The sequence below is a fragment of the Podarcis tiliguerta genome, assembly GCF_965153285.1.
Source record: "Podarcis tiliguerta genome assembly, chromosome: 6".
Taxonomy (NCBI): domain Eukaryota; kingdom Metazoa; phylum Chordata; class Lepidosauria; order Squamata; family Lacertidae; genus Podarcis; species Podarcis tiliguerta.
Window position 1 is genome coordinate 32,459,039 of NC_139539.1, and position 22,796 is coordinate 32,481,834.

General features: G+C 45.2%; 1 protein-coding gene across 20 annotated transcripts in view; it reads left to right on the plus strand.

Annotated features, from left to right (window-relative positions):
- The window catches only part of NAV1 (neuron navigator 1), a 255,039-nt gene extending 235,910 nt beyond the window's left edge, over positions 1-19,129 (plus strand). For all 20 annotated transcript variants that reach the window (XM_083444197.1, XM_083444214.1, XM_083444200.1 and 17 more), the window contains 13 exons: positions 5,206-5,402; positions 5,787-5,949; positions 6,700-6,874; positions 7,785-7,882; positions 8,032-8,127; positions 8,641-8,800; positions 10,571-10,806; positions 11,461-11,612; positions 13,199-13,270; positions 13,435-13,631; positions 14,526-14,644; positions 14,906-15,103; positions 18,352-19,129. In XM_083444197.1, coding sequence (XP_083300323.1) covers positions 5,206-5,402; positions 5,787-5,949; positions 6,700-6,874; positions 7,785-7,882; positions 8,032-8,127; positions 8,641-8,800; positions 10,571-10,806; positions 11,461-11,612; positions 13,199-13,270; positions 13,435-13,631; positions 14,526-14,644; positions 14,906-15,103; positions 18,352-18,444 — 1,956 coding nt within the window. In that variant the 3' untranslated portion in view covers positions 18,445-19,129. The remainder of the gene's footprint in view (positions 1-5,205; positions 5,403-5,786; positions 5,950-6,699; positions 6,875-7,784; positions 7,883-8,031; positions 8,128-8,640; positions 8,801-10,570; positions 10,807-11,460; positions 11,613-13,198; positions 13,271-13,434; positions 13,632-14,525; positions 14,645-14,905; positions 15,104-18,351) is intronic.
- Positions 19,130-22,796: the final 3,667 nt, after the last annotated feature.

Consider the following 22,796-nt stretch of genomic DNA (forward strand, 5'->3'; position numbering starts at 1 on the left):
AGTTTTTGAGCTATGGCCACATGTCATTTTTTACGTTTTTGTTCACATGTACGCTTGTGTGGAGCGTTTTAGAAGAAGTTGGTGGGGGTAAAATGCCATGTCGAATAATTGTTTTGATTGGAAATGATTATTTTAATGACAAGTATTCCGGTCCGATAGTTCTGGGTGATTATGTCGAAAAGGGATCAGTTTGAAGTCATAAAACCTCGAAATCTTCCATAAATTGGTGCGGCTGGGATCAACAGAAAGAACCGGAGCAGCCTCAAGTATCCTGATCTTCAATCAGCACGTCGTCCTGTAGCTCATGGTGATGAAATTCCAGTGCCTATCTTCAGAGAGCTTCCTGACATTAGTGACGAAGATGCCTCCAGTGTTGAAGGACATGAAGACGAAGAAGTGGTTCTTGAAGATGATGCTCCACATCCATTTTCCCAAAAGGAGTTGAATGATCTAGTTCGTGACCTCAGCTTGTCAAAGGACTCTGCCGAACTGTTGGCATCCAGATTGAAGGAAAAAAACCTCCTCTCTGACAGTGCTCGCATCAGCTTCTTCCGCAACAGGCATCAAGAGTACCTCCATTTTTTCTCGGAAGAGAAGGACTTGGTGTACTGTGCAGACATTGCGCAGCTTCTGCTCAAGCTTGGAGTGCCGCAGTATGAACCCAAAGATTGGAGACTGTTCATTGACAGCAGCAAGCGATCACTGAAATGTGTTCTGCTACACAACGGCAGCCAGTTAGCCTCTATACCCCTGGCTCACTTGAGTACACTGAAGGAGAACTATGAAGCGGTGAAGTATGTGCTGGAGAAAATTGGTTATGATCAGCATAAGTGGTTTATTTGTGTTGACCTGAAGATGGTGAACTTTTTGTTGAGACAACAGTCTGGCTTCACCAAGTACCCATGTTTTCTGTGCATGTGGGATAGTAGGGACCGTGCTCAGCATTACACGAAGAAGGACTGGCCTGTGAGGGAGGAATTGGTGCCTTGCAAAGAAAGGAACATCATCAACGACCCTCTGGTGGACAGAGACAGAATACTCTTCCCACCGCTGCACATCAAGCTCGGCGTAATCAAGCAGTTCAGCAAGGCTCTGGACAAGGATGGTGACTGCTTCACTTACTTGTGCCAGGCTTTTCCAAGATTGACCATGGAGAAGTTGAAAGCTGGCATCTTTGACGGTCCTCAGATCCGTCAGCTCATCAGAGATCCAGAGTTCGGAAACTCAATGAACGAAGTGGAACTGGAAGCGTGGAAGGCATTTGTTCTGGTAGTGAAGAACTTTCTTGGCAACAATAAGGCCAGAAACTATGCAGAACTTGTCAACAACATGCTGACTGCTTTCAGAAACCTGGGCTGCAACATGAGCATCAAGATGCACTACCTATTTTCACATATGGACCGGTTTCATGAGAACCTGGGTTCAATGAGTGACGAGCAGGGGGAGAGATTCCATCAGGACATGAAAGAGATGGAGATCAGGGTCGCTGGGACGCAGTCATGATGGCTGACTACTGTTGGACTCTGAAGAGAGACCTCCCTGCCGCTGAGCATTCCAGGAGTTCCAAGAAACGGAAGTTCAAGCCCTGAAGTTTGAAAAATGGTGAAGCAATATGCAATTTACGTGTACTTACCTTTATCAATGCCCACCATTCAGTTTACAGTAAACCTGACCTGATGGAGAGAAACGGATGTCATTTCCTGATTCAGCAGTGCAAAAATACCCTAAATCAGTTGTAGAAATCTAGACAACATTCAAAAAGTAAAAAATTGTAGCCCAGTGATAGTATCCTACCACTGCAGCAGTTTGGTTCTGTCCTGTCCCTCAACACTTAAGGGTTTTTTTAAACGCCTGCCCCTCAAATATATATTTGGTTACTGCAGGCTGTACGTACCATCATCCTCCACACTCAGTTGTTGCAAGAGGAGGAAATATATCATAAGAATATTGATGAATGTGTTTAATATAGTCATTTCCCATGCTGGGAAATTGTCTATTTTTTTCCTTTGCAAATTGAACAGTTTCTCTTCTGTCAAGAGAACCCTCCAAATTCAGGAACTGTTTGCAGACATTGTTTGTGCCATAATGTAATCCATTCCACCCTGAAAACTTGTTGAAGAGTGAGGTATAAATCCCTTACAATTAAATAAATTAATGGATTAATGAATCCACTCTCAGCAGTTTGGCTGTGGCTTCCAAATCCAGTCTAAACTTTGTTTGCATTTCTTTGTCTGTCTAGAGCAGACAAGGTTTCGTTGGGCCATAAATTCCCAGCATCCCTGATCACTGGCTCTGCATACTGAGAGTCCCAGCAACTTCTGGGGTCGGGGATACAGGTTCCCCATCCATGTTCTAGAATTGCACTCCTTAACAGCACACTCCTTTGCATGCACATCTGTTCAAAAATAAGCCTCACTGAACTCAGTGGGTCCTACTCCCAGGTAAGTGTGTACAGGACTGCAGCCTAAGTGGCCAGATGATGAGGTTCAATAGAGCATGGCGCCCACCCACCCACCCATTTCTGCCACACCATCTCATAGCTGCCGCAGGTCAGAGCAAGTCAGAGAGATGGAAAATAGAAAGTGATTTCTCACATGTACGACATGACAAGTGCTCTTTGAAGCCTCCTGAAAGGGTAGCAGAGGTTCAAGCTCTGAGACAGCTCCAGTCCCCTGGCCTCTTGTGTGCCCTCAGACTGGCTTGTGAGGTGGGTGGGTGGGTGGGAGGGAGGGAGATAGAAAAACCCAGTTCCAATAGTGCCTCCACCCATTACAGTGGCTATTCTCCCTGCTACTGTCTCAATACATGTGTGGATTGATGCCTGTTTTGTGTGCATGTTGCATGCTCCGCCTGAGCATTGTTGGGATCACAAGTTGACTATTCCCCTCAAGAGAAAAGCACACGGCTGTGTTGGTCTTGACTTGTTTCTCTGGCTTCTTCCTTTTCTGTAATATTGATTGAACCATTACATGTTAGAAGAAGGAGGGCTGCTTCTCTGTAATCTCTCTTCAGCTGGATCTTGAGATGCAAGATAAACGACACAGATCTTAGCATCCCAGCCTAATTCCATTCCATTAATAATGGGGAAAGAGTTGCATATTTTGTGGAGAAGGAGAGCAGCCTGCCATTCTTACTTGTAGGTTTGGCAGGCCCTGAGGATTGGAGTGCCAAAGGAGAGGTGATGCTCTCTCATTGTATGAATCTGCTGTAAGCAAGTCCGGTTGGGCACATACAGGTTCCAAGTGCACAAATGCCACCAAGTCAGGAGAGCTCCTAGTTACAGCACCAATGACCAGAGGCAATATTGCTTGTTGTCTTCCCTGCTGCTATGAGTTCTTAGAATCATTGAACTGTAGAGTTGGAAGGGACCCAAAGAGGCATCTGAGCACAGGGAGTTAGATACCAGAACATCTAGAAGTTGGACGAAAAGTCCTACCATGGTAGTGGGTACAATCCTTTGTGAGATATGAAGTTATTCCACTCAACCCAGTGGTAAGTCGATGCCTCTATTAGTTACAGCAGCTGATACTTGGAATGTGGGACAAAAAGAATGTGACATTCTTTTAAGAATGTCACATTCCCTGGGTAGCAATTTATTTATTTATTGAATTATACCCCACTTTTCTTCTATGATGGAACCCATAGGGCTTCCATCCAGGCAGTGGCCAGACCTCCATAGCTTCAGCAAAGTTGCTGATGATGAAAGGGTTTGGGGTGGTCCACCTTCTCTCACTATCTACCCCTGCCCATAGGTTAAGCTATAGTGCTCTGAAAAAGAATTGAGTAAGCTAGGATGGATGTTTGGGAAGTATAAATGGGCTTTTGCTCTTTCCAGGTAGGGCTGCAGTTATTGGTGTGAGGAGAACAGCAGCTAACTTTAGGCTGTCTTAACTTAGTCCTCACCCTCCCCTAAAAATGCAGATTTGCTTCGAGAGGTAGTAGTGATAGATTGTAAGTAGGTGTGCTGCCCACAGCAATCACCCCCTCCCCAATCCAAAACCTTCTCTACATAGTGGCATGCAGTACCACTATTTGTGTGCATGGATCAAGCTGCCAACTATATTAGGCCACCACCACTCCTGCCTATTTAGAAAGATGCAAGAAGCCTGGAACACGCTGAATGAAAGGATATGTCCTTTTGCATGACAATGACAGCACTTCAGTGCATGGACTCAGCTGGTCGGTGGCATGTTGCGCTGGCTATTAATTGTTCTGCATGTTTGGACAAGTCCATGTCTTAGGCTGCTAAACTGCCCTTGTTTCCTTCCATATTAGATAGCGTAGGATATTGTATTTTACATTCCCACTCAGGATATGGAAAGAGAATCTGGCCTGTGTCTTCCTTCACAATCTTTGACAGATCACTTATCCTTTAGGAACCACAGGCCATGCCTGTGTTTTGTATGTTCCTTGGTTCCTCCTTATATGTGTGATTTAAAAGTTAAGCTTCCCCAAGGGCTCAGATTTTTGGTTGCCAACCATGAGAGCTGCTGGGGGTTTTTTTGGTGATAGGAATAATAATACAGAATCCTTTTGGCTTCCTTGCCAGCAGTCTTTCATAAGTGACATAAGTGATTTTGCTCCCTGGAGTCTCAGAGCCCAAGCTATGGAACTGGCATGCTTGGAAACAGCAAGAATTGCTGCTGATTCCTTGTTCTGAGCACTCTGGAATCTACTACTTGATTTCTTGGGGAGCATAATTAAGATGCACTTAACGCAAATTTGATACCTTGTGTCACTTCGGCTACCTTTATATGCTTGCATTCAAGTTCTTGAAAGCCTGCTCAATAAAGGTAGATTTTTAAAATATATTCCATTCTGACAGTGCATGATTATAGAGGGAGTGGGAATTCTTAAAAAGTTGTGGGTATGGATCAATAATTAATTAAAACCAGGGGGATGGCTCTGTGTATATACTTTCTTTAAATAGGCTTTGTGCTTGGAGAGTATTACTGTAAAAAATAGTGTCCTCTGGGGTGATGGGGTAGTATTAGAGCTTGGGTAAGAAGCAGACCAAAGGGGAAGCCAAGTTTCTGAGTGTCCTGAAAACTACGAACTGTTCACAGCGTGCAGTATAACAGAGGTTAGATGGCACAGGCTGCCTCTGCCACCTCCTTGCCCCATGGTGCAGCATCCTCTGTTTTCCAGCAGTCAGCCTCAGAGGGCTTTTTCAAGCTTTTCTTGCTTCTCCATTTCCCCCTTCAGTTGAGGAGCTCTTTCAACAAGGCTTTCAGCATCAAGAAGGGCCCAAAATCTGCCTCCTCCTATTCTGACATAGAGGAGATCGCCACCCCAGATTCTTCCGCGCCATCGTCCCCCAAACTACAACATGGATCCACGGAGACAGCCTCGCCCTCCATCAAATCTTCCAACTCCTCTTCTGTGGGCATTGATAACACTGAGTAAGTCCACTCTCCAGGGAACGAAGTTAGGGGTGGCTGCAAGGACAAGTTGCACCTGGAAAAAACTTAAGTCTGCTGTGCCTTGTATCTGATCATATTGTACAGTATGCTGCAGGTTGCCTCAGGTTCCTGAAACTGTGATATGAACAATAAGAACCTTGTGGGGAGAGCACTAATCAGGTGGCTGAGTGACCATTTGCAGAGCACCTTTTCCAGTAATATGTATGCACTGGCGGGCAGGAGAGGACAGCAGTGAGCAAAGATTCAGAAGCAGCACTCCTCAGCTAGCCCAGGCTGGCCCATCCAGTTGCTACCATAGTCCTTGCTGGTGCTTGCAGACTTTTCCTTGCACCATGTCTAAATTTCTGCTCATCCTTTGCACAGGTTGTTCCAGGCCAATGAAGAAGAGGAGCCTGAGAAAAAGGAGGTCTCAGAGCTGCGCTCAGAGCTGTGGGAGAAGGAAATGAAACTGACCGACATACGTTTGGAGGCCCTAAACTCTGCCCATCAGCTGGACCAACTGCGCGAAACTATGCACAACATGCAGGTGGGCATGATGTGCCCTGAAAAGCTAGCACCTCTATGAGGCTGCAGATCTTTGGCTATTGCTGGGTCTCCATGCTCTTGACAGCAATTTTCTAAGCATTTTCTGTTGGTCAATTTGTTTCTTTCGCAAAGAGACCAAGCAGGCTGCGTGAATGCCTTTCAATTGGCCCGGTGCCTGCTGGCAAGACACCATCATGAGACAGGTTACAGAAAAGATGGGGAGCCTGTGATGTTCCAGATGTTGGACTCTCCACTCCCATGAGCTCCAGCCAGTGCGGTTGATGGTTGATGGTCAGGGGATGACGGAAGTTACAGACCAGCAGCATATGGAGGGCCACAGGTTTCCCATCACTGGGTTACATTTGCCTTATCCATTGGAGTGTCCTTATTTCCTGACATTGGTCCAGTAGCAGTGTTCTAAGCAAATTCATTGTTGCAAAGAAACTCCACAGAAGTACATTATCTGGAGCGGAGTTGAGAGAGATGGCAGCAACAGTTTCTGAAGCTGAAACAGCTGCTTTGTTTGGGCAGCATTTTGAGAGACAGGCCACGAGCCTTTTAAATCAGGCACCTACTCTCCGGGACCCTTGGATGGAATTTGGCTGTGAGAAACTCTTTTTCCAATGTACAACCCTTGGGGAATGCTCCGTCTGTTAGGATTTTCTGCTGTAGTCTCCTTTTTAGGCTGTAGGAAGCCTTAATGTTATCAGCACTCTCATTCCTGCCACTGCTGTCTTTTCATTCCCTGTAGCTGGAAGTGGATCTATTGAAAGCTGAGAACGACCGGCTGAAGGTGGTCCCTGGGCCCTCGTCTGTGCCAAGCTCCATCCCAAGTCATGTCTTGAGCTCATCTGCCGCCTCTTCCCCAAGGCGCTCTCTTGGGCTCCAGCTCACTCACCCTTTCAGTCCCAGTTTGACTGATACAGGTATGAAACAGACAGAGTCACATAGAGAAAGGCTGAAGAGCTTTTAATACTAGTTCATTTGCTGTTGCAAAATCTCTGCTTCTGTTTTTTCAAGATATTTTCTTTGTGAAACAGGGATGGGAAAGAGAGGTGAGGAGGAAGATTTGAGATCATCTTTGGATGGGTTGTGGGGGCAGTGGCCCAGTTGTGCCTTGCATCAGGAATTTGGAGAACGGGAACCCTTTTCAATATACTTGCAGAAACAACAACAAAATGGGATTCGTTGGCAGGATTTAAATATACATTTACAACTTTATTTACAGAGAACAAGATATATATTTAGTGAGAACAGAACATTATGCATAAACAGCAGAATGTAACATTTGATGTAACAAACCAGAAATGGAAGTTGGGGGAAGTCAACAGGGAGGGGGGAAAGCAGAAAATGGATGCTAAATGAGACATTGAATAATTGTTATGAGAAAAGAAAATCAGTAAAAATTATTTTTTTTAAAAAACAAACAATAATGGCACCCACACACACACAAAAAGGAATTTGGTTACAGTGACATTTGGTCACATACTACAAATACTATGTTGATGCCATTGCTTTATTGACAACTTAGTGGGAGAACCTACAAGGGGGTGAGACTAGGTCCAGGGCAAGAGAAGAGATGCTGGACTGAAGACTAACAGGAGGTAGTTCTTGTGCTGGAGAGAGAGAGAGAAAAGTTGTATCAACCAAACTTGGAGGAGGATGTCCTGGACTGTATAGGGGAACCACTATGGCAGAGTCCAAAAGACACTAAACTGTAGGATTATAGCGGAAGGAAATATTTCACTTTGACACATGGGGATTTGTGGCAATACCATCCTATGTCAATGGTTTCTACTTCTGCACAGTGTGTATACTTATTTCCCCCTTCTCTAGAGCTTTCGCCGATGGATGGCATCAGTGCTGGCACCCAGAGGGATGAGGTGACACTACGAATTGTAGTGCGCATGCCACCTCAGCACATCATCAAAGGGGTAAGCATCAATGGAAAAGTGGGGAGAGGCATTATCCAGCTGCAATGTATGGTGTGAGGACAATTCTGAGTTGATCCAGTTTCCATTGTAAACTGGTAGCAGCAGATTCCAAATCTCAGCCGCTTTTATATCTTGCTTTTGGCTTCCAGGACCTGAAGCAGCAGGAATTCTATCTGGGCAGTAGCAAAGTGAGTGGGAAACTGGATTGGAAAATGCTGGATGAAGCCGTCTGTCAGGTCTTCAAGGTGAGATGCTAACAGCAACTTTGTAGTTGTGATAACATCTTCAGAAACTTCATTCCACATTTCTGGGGTGCTGAACCAACTTCTACACCTCTTACCCTGTCCTGCATAGCATACATGGTTCTCTTTCCCCTCATTTTATGCTTGCAGCAACTCTGCAAGGTAGGTAAGGGTAAGGTTATGTAGTGGCTGGCCCAAAGCCATCCAGGAGGAACTCCCTTCTCACAGCCTCTTCTAATGACTTCCAGCAACCCGATAAAAACTCTTTGGTTTGCCCAGACATCTGGAGGTTTGTGAGTGAGCGAGTGCCTGTTTCTGTTTTAATTTACTACTAGTGGTTGTGGTTCTTCTTTTATTTTTGCACTGATTGCTATTTTATTTGGTCGACACATTTCAAGCTACCCCAAGAACTGTGGTTAGTAGTGGATACTTCAGAATAAAAGGTTCTAACCAGTCTAGCATCAGGCTTACTCCTGAGGTCTGACCTGAACCAAGCTTCTCCTTGTCTTCACTCAGGACTATGTCACCAAGATGGACCCTGCTCTCACACTGGGGCTCAGCATTGAGTCTGTCTATGGTTATAGCATCAGCCACATCAAGCGAGTCTTGGACACAGAGCCACCAGAAATGCCGCCTTGCCGACGGGGTGTGACCAGCATCGCTGTGACATTGAAAGGTACTACCACAGCAATCTTGACACGCATTTATTACCAGTGATATGCCAGGCCACCTCTGCCTGATCCTTTGGTTCTATCTGGTTCAGTTCCAAGCAGGGTCAAAGGGCGGGGTAGAAAGCAACATGGACCTCTAAATTAGAGAGCCTCTGGAAAGCACTACTGAAGTCAGAAGAGGCAGTGGCGAGCTGCTAAATGCAGCACTGGAACCCTGGTCTTCTATAAGTTACTGAACTACAGCTCCCATCATCCCTGGCCACTGGCCATGCTTGCCTGGGCTGATGGGAGTTGTAGTTCAGCAAACATCCGGTGGGCCAAAGATTCCCCACATCTGCTGTAGGTGAAAACTGAAAGGAATATATACTGCAATGTGGCTGCTAAAAATATTGAATGTGATCTTAAAGGTAAATGTAAAGGGACCCCTGACCATTAGGTCCAGTCGTGACCGACTCTGGGGTTGCGGCACTCATCTCTCTTTATCGGCCGAGGGAGCCGATGTACAGCTTCCGCGTCATGTGGCCAGCATGACTAAGCTGCTTCTAGCGAACCAGAGCAGCGCATGGAAATGCCGTTTACCTTCCCGCCAGAGCGGTACCTATTTATCTACTTGCACTTTGATGTGATTTCGAACTGCTAGGTTGGCAGGAGCAGGGAGCAATGGGAGCTCACCCCGTCACAGGGATTCGAACCGCAGACCTTCTGATCAGCAAGTCCTAGGCTCTGTGGTGTAGTCCACAGGGCCACCCGCGTCCCTTGATGTGATCTTAGGCGCATGAATAGTGTCCAGATCACAAGAAGTAATAGTTCTGTATCTTAAGTACATACTGTCCAGTTCTGGGCACCACATTGACAAATAGGGGAGCATTTCTGGAAGAGAGCAGATAGCATGGTGAGGGATCTGGAAACTTCAGTCTTTTGAGAAGTTGTTGAAAGGGCTGGGTATATGTAGGGTATGAAGATAAAAAGATATTAATAACTTAAAAAGATATGATTGCAGTCTTCAAATATCTGAGGTGAAGTAAAGGAGGAGCTGCAGCAATTCTTTTTCTCCCTTGCTCCATAGAGCAGGCAGCAGATTTCAGCTAAACATTAGGAGAAACTTACTAATGGTAACCCCCCCCCCCCACTGAACAGACTGTCTTTGGAGATAGTGGGCTCTCCCTTTACTGGAGGCTTTTAAGCTGAAGCTGGGATGCTCTCAGTTAGGGCTGCTGTAGCCGTATCCTGCATACAGCAAGGGGCTGAACCGCATGACCTCCTAGGTCCCTTTTAACTAGGATGGTTAGAAATATTATTCCTGTAGTTCTGATACAGAGTTGAAATAGGAGTGCCGTATCCCATTTCAGACTCTTTATCTAAACCATAATTTAGATTATTAGGATCAAACAGCAGTGAACTTTGCACGTTCTCCATCTTTACATCTCTGTATTGAAAAGGAGGAGGAGATATAATTTTCTCCTTAAAACACATCCCAGTTCCGTTCTGCTACCAACTGTGGTTTGGTCTAACAAAACTTAGTTAAAACAAACCTCCTGGCTTTCAAACTTTGGTCGGAACCAATCTCCCAGACCAGAGGGATAGATATCACACTGCTATACATGAAGTAGTAATATATTTACTCAAGAAGAAACAGTGTCCCCACATCATGAAAAGACTGGGGAGGATGCTTTTGGAGGAAAGAGCCTACCATGGCGGAAAAGGGAACCGCAAATGTTATTAAAGTCCTGAGTGTGAGAGAGGAGGCCTTTCAACTGCTGCATTCTTCTACACAGGTTTGAAAGAGAAGTGTGTGGACAGCTTGGTGTTTGAGACCCTTATCCCCAAGCCCATGATGCAGCACTACATAAGCCTTCTGCTCAAGCACCGCCGCCTTATCCTTTCTGGGCCAAGTGGAACTGGCAAAACCTACCTAACGAATCGTCTCGCTGAGTATTTGGTGGAGCGCTCAGGCCGCGAAGTCACTGATGGCATTGTCAACACTTTCAATATGCACCAGCAGTCATGCAAGGTGTGAAACTCCTTGCCTAGGACTGTCTACTCGGGAATTTCTGCACTTCCGCATTCTCTGATCCCTAGCACAGCCCTGGTTGATTACCTTCATACCTAAGTCACAGACTCCTTGTAATTTCAGGTGGAAAAACCTTAGGCATACTAGTTGCAATCCTTGATCCCCCAACACAACACTGTACATATCTACCCAGAACCCTGTGAGTTCAGTAGAACTTGCTCCCTAGTAAGTAGGTATTATGATAGCAGATATAAGAGGAATTAAACCTGGTGCTAAGCACTTCTTCAGCATGAGCATTTCTGCTTGACTGATGGAATTATCTACCCTCTGCTCCACCCACCCACTGTTCTGTGGGTTCTCACAATCCCCCTCCCCAGAGCCTTTTTTGGGGGGAGCCCCTTTGTGCTGCAGAAGTCCTTGCATGGTCTTGCACAGACAAGGTTTATCCCTCCCATATTCTTCATCACCAGCCTTTAGCCAATTTGGCCCTCCAAACTAGCCCTCCTCAATTCTAAGTCCAGTTCTTAGCCTGGGGAAATCACTATTCCTTATATCCTTGCATTTCTTCTTATACTAATATGTAGAGTGTGTGTGTGTGTGTGTGTATTCTACATGCTGATGCGGTGACTTCCATTTTGCATCTTTCTTTACCAGGACCTACAGCTTTACCTCTCCAATCTGGCCAATCAGATTGATCGGGAAACAGGGATAGATGTGCCATTGGTCATCCTTCTTGATGACCTCAGTGAGCCTGGCTCTATCAGCGAGCTCGTCAATGGAGCACTCACCTGCAAGTACCACAAATGGTGAGAGACTGGTTTACAGTATTGTTGCATTTGACTCCTACCTCTTAATAGCAATCTTACACTCGAGGATTACCCTGAAACAGGGGTGACTAACCTTTTCTGGGTCAGGGGCTGCTTTATCTCATGGTCAGCCACCCAGGGGCTGCATGTTGAAGAGGGTATAGCAAAAGTGGGTGAAGTTGCTTTCCAAAGGACAATCCCAAAGGCCACTAAAACCCTTCTTGGCAGTCCTGGATACTGTGTTCTAACATTAGAGCACTGCTGAATCAGGTCAAAGGCATTTATGCTCTACAGCTCACAAGATCTGGCAGATGGTGTGGTGCTGTGGTACCCTGCTGTGTATATGGCTCTGCTTATCATGTCGCTCTCAGTGGAGCAGTTGTTGTTGATGATAGGACTTTACTAGTATCTCAGGCCTGCATCATAACTGTCTCTTGATTTCCCTACCAAGGAAGAGAACTTCTCTGCCCCTTGTTCTATGTCATGGAGTGGCCAAACCATGGCACAATTAATATTACTGTTATTTAATGGGCTTAAATTTTTTGTCACAAGTGATCTCAAAGCAATTTACATTTAAAAATAGGTCATATCATAAGTCAAGTCACAGGACACAATTCAGATAACATGTAGAAATGTCAGCAGCATCACTATTAATAATTAAACCACACCAGCACATGACAGCAGGTTGTGCATGAATGATGCAACAACATGGCTTAAACAAATTGTTTGGATCTCCATGGGATTGGACCTACCCACATGTAGTTGAGTCATTTAGATTTTATTTGTTTAGCTTTCAAATATTACATGCCTTCAAGCTCTTGATTTGGTCCCTGGAAGGCAGCGAATGCACAGTGAATAAGACAAAATTCATTGGAGTGATATGGATTTTAGCTGTAGCATCCCTGCAGGTTACTGAGCCTGCCTTTTCAGCATTCTTGTGTTGCTGCTCTCCAGCTCAGCTAGGAGCAAAACCATTCCAAGACCAAGGTGGCCATGTTTGCATTGTACTGTGGATGGGTGGAAAGTGGCCTTGCCAGAAAAGGTTGGCCAGTACTCTGCCCATCTTTTCTTTGGCCAGGGAGAGAGGTGTGCGCCAAGAATTTCTGGGCCAGGGAAAAAGCTTCAGATGATATTAAGGGCACAGCCAAGTTTTATTACACATTCAGATTTTTATATTCCACCTTTGTAGGAAAAGTGCATACTGCAGGAAGCTTGCAGAATTCTAGGTTGGATGAGCTGATTCAGCAGAGCTCTTCTTATGTTCTTAATATCCTAAATATAGGACTGTTGTCATATCAGCTTTTGGCATATGCCTGAATCTCAGCACAGCCCTTGTTCTTATTAGCAAAACTTCCCTCCATTTAACTTTTTCTCTCTCCATAGCTCTCTTACAGTGGTCTCTTACAGAGTGGAGGAGGGAATTGATATGAGCAAGAGACATTGCATTAGTCATAGTCAAAACCACTTCTAGATGTGAGGCAGGCACTGTGTTGAGAGCTGGGGAGTGACAGAGTAAACAGCTTCCAGACATTCCCCCTGTTAGGATACATAATCTCTGATAGAGCTACTGTTCTCTCTCCCACCAGCCCCTATATCATCGGGACAACCAACCAGCCTGTGAAGATGACTCCAAATCATGGCCTTCATCTCAGCTTCAGGTAAGGGCAGCAACGATGATCCCAATGGAGGAGGCAGGATTGTGCTGGGCTTTGAAATAGCATCTCCTCTGTTCCCACCTGACAGTTCCAGAAGCTGTTATTCTGCTATGGGAAGGACTATCTATAATCCCTATCGTTACTAACCTGGCATCTTAATGCTACAGGATGCTGACATTCTCTAATAACGTGGAGCCAGCCAATGGCTTCCTGGTGCGCTATCTACGCCGGAAGCTGCTTGAGTCCGACAGCGATGTCAATGCCAACCGGGAGGAGTTGCTGCGTGTGCTGGACTGGGTGCCCAAGCTCTGGTACCATTTGCACACCTTCCTGGAGAAGCACAGCACCTCTGACTTCCTCATTGGTAAGTGGTGGATTGAGCTGTGCTGGCTGGAGATACTGTCAGGAACAAGGATTGTCATTCAGGAAACAGGGGAGGGATGTTGAATGTTGTTGTTGTTTCCAGTGGTTAACTAATGGAGGGATTCCAGTGCTCAAGGCTGCATGAAAGCTACAACCTGTCTTTTGCCATGCTTGCCATTTATTCCTAGTAAACTAGGTGTTTACTTTTCTCCCACCATTGAGCAATGAGTCTGCATATACTCAGAGGCACCCTCAATTGTTAGTTCAAGTTTGCCATTGCAGAATAATTACTTGATTTCCTTATGTCAGCATAGGACCACTGGCTGCACTGTGGTTCCACCCGTTTGATAAAGGTAGGAGTCAAAATTTAGGAAGTAGGCAGCTTCCTCTTCAGTTTAATGGTTTTAATTTTCTGGCTCCAATTAAACCCTGCTTTCTGCTACATGTTTAACAGCCAAATACTAGAAGTTCTCCAGTATTTCAGATGCAGATCAGATCCAAGGTACGGATTGGTCACTAGTTTAGTCATTCCTTTTGGGTTGTTGGTTCCTCTGTCTGCTTCAGTGCCTTGTTTGATTAACCCTTGGAAAGTGACAGCAATTAGGGAATGTACTGATGTATTGAATTGGTATCCTGCTTTTCCTACAAGCAGCTCAGTGTGGCAGTGATGAGGTTGTCCTCACAGTCTTCTGATTAAGTTTGCTAGACTAAGATATAGTGACTTGAACCGGACCAGTAAACCTACTGGTGCAAGTCTAGCAATCTATCCAATACACTTCACTGACTTACTGTATCTGGCATAACAGTAATCCTCTGAGGCAAAGAACATTGCACGGGATTGGTGTTCTTTCGTGGGCTACTAGCTCACTCTCCCCATTTTCCTTTTCCTTACCAGGTCCCTGTTTCTTCCTGTCATGCCCCATTGGTATTGAGGATTTCCGGACCTGGTTCATTGATCTGTGGAACAATTCCATCATCCCCTACCTTCAGGAGGGAGCAAAGGATGGGATCAAGGTACATTTACCCACATCCACATCCTCACTGGTAATGGTGACTGTGCCCTGCGCCCATTTGCATGGGTGGATTGCTTAGTTAGAAGCTGCTCTGCTCGAAATTGTCCATCATCAAGTATCTTGCAGCAAAGCTGTTTCTTCAGATGTCACCCAGCTCCTGCTTGAATGTACTCTGAGCTTCCACCCACCCAAAAGATGGGGGGAAAGTGCATGTATATGTGGCTTGTTTCTCAGTATTCTTTTGTGCCTATCCCCATTGCAGGTGCATGGGCAGAAAGCTGCCTGGGAAGATCCTGTGGAATGGGTGCGAGACACGTTGCCATGGCCATCGGCCCAACAAGACCAGTCAAAGCTCTATCACCTTCCCCCACCCAGTGTGGGGCCCCACAGCACTGTCTCACCCCCAGAGGAACGGAGTGGCAAGGATACTACACCCAACTCTCTGGAATCAGACCCCTTGGTATGTCTTCAGGCTGCAAAGGGGAACTGCTGCCAAACAAGAGGCTTTTGAAGGCTGGATCTCTTTGGCACGAGGGAATTAAGTTGGGACCACAATCCATCTGTTGGATGAGTGGCCAAACTCTTTCTGTGACATGGTAAAGCTTGCCAACCATTGCTTTGTCACAAGAGTTGTAGCACCTTGGTTACTGGAGCACAGCTCCTTGACACCAGAGGTTGCTGGATCCTACAGTAGGCTGCGTTTCCTGAGGGTTAGGGGCTTAGCCAAACAAGTACCATACGACAGCTTTCCAATGACTATAAAACAACACTCCTGTGCCAGTTTGCCTTTAGGGGGAAGTAGAAAAGCAGTGAATCTCCCCTTCTCACTTGGAAATCTCCCCTTCTTAGCTTTTGAACACTGTTCTGTAGAACTGTATGTTCCTACTAATCAGGACCTTGCCCCGCCTTACAAAAGGATTTCCTCTGCTTTTCATGTTTGTAGTACCCCCTCAAATAATTCAGTGCATTGTGTTTTTTGCAGTACAGTTTTTGAGGCATAAACAAGCAAGGTTTTCTGCCTAGCTAAGGAATCTGCATTCTCCCTGCCCTCCCTCAACCAAGCATAGCAATCTCTAGGCCTTCCCTTGATAAGATCCATCGGGAGCCAGGATAGATTTATCATATGTATGAGTTGCATACATTGAAACTCGTCCTTGGTGTTCTTTCTCCAATCTCAGAAGTCTGGCTGAGCAGTGTTGAGTTAACCCCTCCACTGGCTTATATCATTTCTCATATACACAGAGGGGTGGGTGTATTGGAAGCTTCAAACGTGCTGGGAACACCAGAGCCCATTCTAGGTTTCGTCAGCTGCAAGTCTTCCCATCTCACTGTGCATCCAGCATGTCCAATGTGTCTCACTGTGTGTCCAGCAAAATCCACTGGGACAATTGTATTGTAACAGAACAAAAACTCTTCTCTGCAGTGCATTGGCGACCTCTGTAGGTTACCAATGCAGCATTGGTGACCTCTTTAGCAAGCATAAACACCCTCCACAAGAGAGAAGAGCCTTAAAATGACTGTGCTGGGCAGCACTGCAAGGAAGCGGCCACAGGATGGCATGATAAGTGTAAACCAGAGAAAGAAGCTGCCTCTACATACTGAATGAAATAGCTACATGGGATAGTTTTTAGCTTTGCTGGTGCACGTACACAATGCAGCAATGACAGCATATATTCCTTTGTAAGCCATGAGGGAAACCGCTGCGTAGTATATGAGTAGTCTTGAAATCTACCACTTGGGAACCACATTCCTAGCAGATTTGTACTTAGGGATATTGGTGCAGCTATGTGTAGGAAATCTAGGATGGGTGATGTTGGGAATCTAAGGTGAGATACCCATGCAGTGAAAGTTGCTGCACGCAGAAGCAGCTTAAGGTACAAATAATTTACTGTTGCAGAAGATAAGGCTCAGTAAAACAGTTCTGGACTTAGATACATACAGGTTGTAGGCTTTTGCAGATACAGATATATACAGATTCATACATGTATAAAGTGTCTCCATTGCTCCAAATAAACTTCAGCAGTTCAGAACAGGACAAGTGACTTCAACAGACTGATGACTCAAAGACAGTCTTAACAGCAGACTAACAAACACTACTAAGTTGATATGCATTAATCACAGATATAGTTGGGTCATTGGGCATTAACATAGCAACTGGGTTGGCTGACCTTATACTTGCGATTAGTTAATCGATGGGTTGACTTACACTCATGAAGAAAATTACCCCCTTCCCATGCCTAGTTACTCCAACAGACTGATAATAGGGGAGAGGCTTAGTTTGGGTTTGGACTGTGTTAGCTAGTGTGTGCTCTCGTAACATCTCAGTCTGGTCTGGCCTTCTGAAGGCCAAGTTCTGTCTTGGAAGGCATATGCAGTTTTATGGGCTTCTTTCTCCAGGGAGGCTTGCTAGGCACCTATGTTAATGTGTTTTTTTGGTGCCAGGCAAATATCCTTTTATGTCCTCAAGCATTTAACATCTGATGAGCCTCCAGTATCTGCCTTTATTGCTGTTATTTTATGCTTTTCTTTTCTTATTGATTTGTTTTAATGGTTTTGTTGTTCTTAGCTTGTTAACAATGCTTGTTGAACGACAGCATACAAATTTGCAAAGTAAATTCAATGCGAGTATGCAACTGATTTGTAGAGGTTGCAGCTATGAATCATCCCACCCACCCCTAATTGGCTTTAATTCATTAGATGTGTTCTTTCTTTTAAGCATAGTCCCCACCCTCTGGGGATAACCATCAAAGCCTTCTCACATTATGAAGTTGAATTATTCTCCTCCCTGAACATGGTTATCTACTCACAATCTACTCAGAAGTAAGGCCCATTAGATTCCATGGGCAGTATCCAACTAATGTGTTCCATCAGCGCAATGAAAGCTTTGCCTGTGTGCCTCCTAAATGTGTTTTAGGAGTTTCCTCAATCCTCTGGAGCAGATTTGGGGAGCATCCAGGATGGAACGGTGGGTTCCATTTGAAATGATGGAACTCATCAGTTGGATACTGGCCCATCAGACTGACTCCTAGGTTGAGTGAGTATAGGGTAACAGCGTGAAACTGTAAACAACACTTTTTTCTCTGTAAGCAGTGCACCTTTAAATAACCATACCAAGTTGTGTCTGACCTCCTGTATGTAGCAGGACATCTGAACCATTGTCTTCTGCCTTGGGCAGAACATCTCATCTTAACTGAAACACAGATGATAAGTCTTTATCTGGGTTTACTACCTTGGAATCCTGATCCCCAATTATCCTTTCCATATTCCTCTGGAGTGCTCAACCAGGGTATGGGGTTGCTTGTTCTCAGCATTGCAGACTGCACTGCTTTTGCAGAGCTATGTGTATAAAAGGGGGAAAGTCAGCAATAGAGCAGAAGGTCCCAATCTCAATCCCTAGTGTCTTGAGGTAGGGCTGGGAAGGACCCCTCTCTGTAGATAGTACTGAGCTAAATGGATCTGAATTCATCATTATCATCATCATCATCATCATTATTACCACCACCATATTTTATTATGGTGCCATTACCTGCCATTCACCCTAAGGTCCCAGGAAAAATTACAACATTAAAGCACAATATTAAAAACAGTTTAAAACAACGGGCAATCATAAAAATACAGTGGGTCCTAAAAATATACACAACAGCTTTCTATGTTCCTTTTAAAAAGCCTTGGGGATACTTTAGCTTCTTGCTTTTTTCTCCCATTCAGATGGCGATGTTGCTGAAGCTCCAGGAAGCAGCCAACTATATTGAGTCTCCCGACCGAGAAACCCTGGACCCCAATGTGCAGTCGACACTCTAAAGGTGACTGGATCAGGATGGGACGGAGACTGGAGTGAGCTGGTCTCGGCTGCCTTCGCTCCTCGTTCTTCTTTGTTTTCTTTTGTATCTGGAACCTGTGGTTTGGAGCAGAACACCACAGATGGACGATGGAGGAGGCCGCTTGACCCTCCGCTGCAAGATACTGCTCCCCCACCCCCCAATGAGTTTGGTGGTAGGAGAATGATGATTTTTATTCTTAGGCTTTTTGCCTCTATCATAAACTCCTGGGCTTTGCAGTATGGCTGGGTGGGTGGCGGTGGTGGGACATTACTAAATCCCTCGGATCCAGGGTTCCCAGCATCGGAGTTCCTGTATAGGGTAAAGACTCGAGACCTTGTGGAACTGGCCACTGCATTGTTTGCAGGGCAATGCCAGCAGGCAGGGCAACAGACAAGTTTGTGGTTCCCTAACATGAGGATCTTTTTATATTAAAAAAAGTAAAGAAAAGCAAAAACCCAGAAAGGAACCTGGAAGTATCTGAGTAGAAGAGTCGCCACTGCAGCAATCCAGCTGTTGCCGTAACTGTTTCCCCTCCGGATGCTTCCCTACCACAACAAACATAGGCAAAGGCCTAGGACTGTTAACTCTGTCTTTGTACCCTCCTTATTTAATCTGCATGATCGTCCTTTTACATTCAGACTTCCAATAAACTCTGCATTGTTTTCCCCCCTTTTATTTTATTTTGGTTAAGCTGGGCCATTCCGTTTGGTTTTTTTGGTTCTAGGAATTCTGTTTCGGTTTTTAATCACCTGGTACTAGTTTCACAGGGAGGAGCCTCTTGGTTTCTTAGAGGGGTTTGTTTTGTTTTGTTTTGTTTTTGTTCAGTTCACCTTTTCTCTGTTCTACCACTCTGTAAATTCCATCACGGTGGTCCCGCCAAACTGAAATTGGTGCTGACTGGATGAGCTCCAGTAACCAAACTCGCCTTGTGGGTCCTTGCAGCTTGCATCAGATGCACACAGGGTTGAATCAGCAGCACAACCTTCTCAAAGATGTACAACCTGCTGGATGGGCTCCCCTTCCTGTCCCCTTCTTTTATCATTCCATTCCTGAAAGCACAAGAGGCCTACCAGACTGGGACCAAAGAAAGAGCAGTGGGGCAGACGATGCTCTGCTGTGGTCCTCACTTGCGCAGCAAAACCATCAAATGCCTCCAGAGCTAAAGATGTCTCCCGACTTTGCCCAAATACTGACCTGCTTGTGACTCCCCTTTCCTCTGCTCACCATGCAGAGAGAACGGGGGGGGGGGGGGTAGATAACTTTCAGCAGAGTGAAAATATAGCACTGTTAAATGTTCAGTCTTGGGGTGTCGCTTGATTTCCAAACAAGGAACCATCCACAAAGTGACCCAAATCAAGCAAAGATCTACTTCCACCCTGGTGCTATCAGCTGCCTTAATTGGTGCAAAGTAGTGCTCTGATTTAGGTTAGATCTACTTTCCTATACAGGTGGAGATAGTTGGATTAGACGTATACAACTGCCACGCCCTTTTGCCTTTTGGTTCTAGAATGTGACTTCCCTTAGGTGAGTTTACGTGCATTTTCTATTGGGGTGGGGAGTCACAAAGCCCTCTCTGCAAATGAGAGCTAAGTTCACGACATGTTTCATGAGCTCCTCAACCTCCTTGGCCCTGATCAACAACTAGTTTTCCTGAAGGGCCAGTTTAAAAGCAAAGTTAGCAGTGCAAAGCCAACATAAGCAGCAGTTACCATGCTACCAATTCAGACACCAGTTTTAGAAGCCTGTGGCCTGGATAAAATAAGGGGGAAAGTCTGAATCTAGTTTCCATGGCATTTTTTTAGAGAAGGTTTATATTATATCACTTAGCCAGAAGCCAAATAATTGCTAGTTTCTCCATAACACAGGTCCTGGCTTTTTCAACTCAAGTATTGTAGGAGTTCGTTTCATAGTGCAGCAGAATATATACAGCACAATGCAGGGAGCAGGATTTCAGCTCTCCTGATACAAACTAATAGGCTTTATGCAGTATTCACTTCCTATCTAGTGTTTAGTTTTACTAATAATGCTGATCTAACCATCAGCTCCTAACTCTTCTTATGATGCAAAAGCCACTAGGGTTTATTTTATGCTTAAATGATTAACAACAGGATTCATGGATAGATACACTGTGCCAAATACCTCAAGGATCGTATCTTAAATCACTCAAGGTCCTACTTAGTCCCATGTGATTCTTAGCATTTATTTAATAGCATTTTTATCCTGCTCCTTAGCTTAAAGGGGGCTTCCAGGGCAACTTACAAAAATCAGTACTTAGACAGTCCCTGCCCCCAGGCTTGCAACTGGAAGAGATGTAACACACAAGGAACAGGGGGTGGGGTGGAAGAGGAAAGGAGGCAAACTCAAGCACCAGTTCTTAAAGTTACAGTTCTTTTATAGCTACCAGCTAGGATGGGAAAGAGTTCCAGCAGCCTGATTGAGTGATGGCTAAAGGATGTCCGGAGGCAGCTGGTCTCCCAGGAGAGGTGATGGGATAGTCTTGTTTTGCTTCTCTCCCTCTGCCCTGCAGCCTAATGGAGCTGCTGTCACTTGGAGACGCTTGAGTGAGACTTCCCATATTTTCAGTATTTCCACTGCAATCTTGAGGTCTTGAAATTGTGCTTTCTAAAAGTAAGAATGAACATTCTTAGGACTCTAGATTATGTGCCACGTTCTGCACTTGCTGAGTCATTGTACAGAATGTATATAATTTTAGTCCCCCTGCCCAATTTTTGCCAGAATGAGCCTCCTAAAGTCAAAGCTCATTTGTGTAACTATTATGGACTCTTGCAACAAAATGTTGCAGTGTGGAGTGCTCATTCCCTCTCCCTTAGTTTTCAATTCTTCTCTCCCACAACAGTCAGCATTTGGTGCCCACTGAGCATCCTCATTCCTCAGTGGACATTTTCCCTCTCTTAAAATATTTTTTTGTACCTCAAACATTGGGGTTCCCTCCATCGTATGGGTGGATCCCTCTATCTGTTGCTTGAATTGTGGCATTTTGGCTACATAAGAATCCACACTAGGAGAATGGGTTTATTATCCGCATCTAGGATGTCATTAATGTATAGTCAGCCTGCAGTGAAGGTACAAGTGGCACAAGCAGCAGGTATGCTCTGACATGCTTGGCAAACAAGACAAAATGCCTTTGGGCCTAGCTGTGGCTGAATCAGGCTTGCAGGTTGTCCTGCCTCATCAGTACTGCCTGCTCCTTGGCTCAGCAGCTGAGAGCCAAAAGCAAACATAAGGAACCAGTGACTGCAGGAAGACTGGAGAGAGACAGACAGAGACAGAGAATGGACTAGAATGGTGCTTCCTCTCTCAAACTTTGCATTTGAGTTTGTTGCACAATTGCCAAAAAGATTGGCCAGCACCGTAGTAATTAATTACAAGTAGTGACAAAATTAAGTGCAGAACTCAATGGAAGATTTTGCAGCACTTTTCTTTGAGCCAAAAGAACTAAATGACAAATTGCTTGGCATAAGGTAGGACTGTGTAATATACAAAAGCGACATTCCTGGCTTTCTGTTTCTTCATTGCAGACACTGTTCTTCTCACCCAACCCAAGTTTACACACACGCGTACACACACACACACCTTCTTCTAGCAGCTGCCTCATATTGTGTTGCTTCAGCTGGGTTTTCATGGCGAACAAAACAACAGGGAGTAAGTGGTGTTCTCAAATGTTGTATGACTGCACAACAAATTTAACAGGGGTTTTTCTGGGGTTAGTGTTAATTGTCTCTGCCATTATTGCAAACAGACTTTGATCTAGTCTCCTGACCTTTTTGAGGTCTCTCTGTCTCTTCTTTCAAGCAGAATGTATTTTACTGGTGTGGCCAAGGGAGTCTTCTAGGAGCTTGCCCATTTGCTGCTAAAATCTCTCCCCTCCCCAATCTGAATAGGGGACGGAAAAAGTAGCAAGGAGAAGTGGTTCGGTATAGACAAGCATTTATTCTCCAGTTGTATCTTCCTCAGTGACCTTATGCACAAGCAGGGGAAGGTGGGGGAGCCTTATGAGCAGTACAGAGCACTGTATGATCTTATCACAAGGATGGGTGGGTTTTCATCCAAGGCAAACAGGGTGCTCTGTTGGGGAAAGGCTCTTGTGCTTTTGAATTGAAGTTGTGCTGCTGTCACACTGTGCTGATCTGAGCAAAAAATGCAGCTTGAATGATGAGACTGGAGTTGCCCATGGTGCTGAAACTGCCTTAATTGTCACAGTTTCAAGGAAGGGGAGCCCCTAGCCATGAACTGGCGGATCTTGCCACAGACCAAGCCTGTTGTGGCCTTCTAAACCCAGACCACATTTAATATCTCCTGCCTTCAGCACAA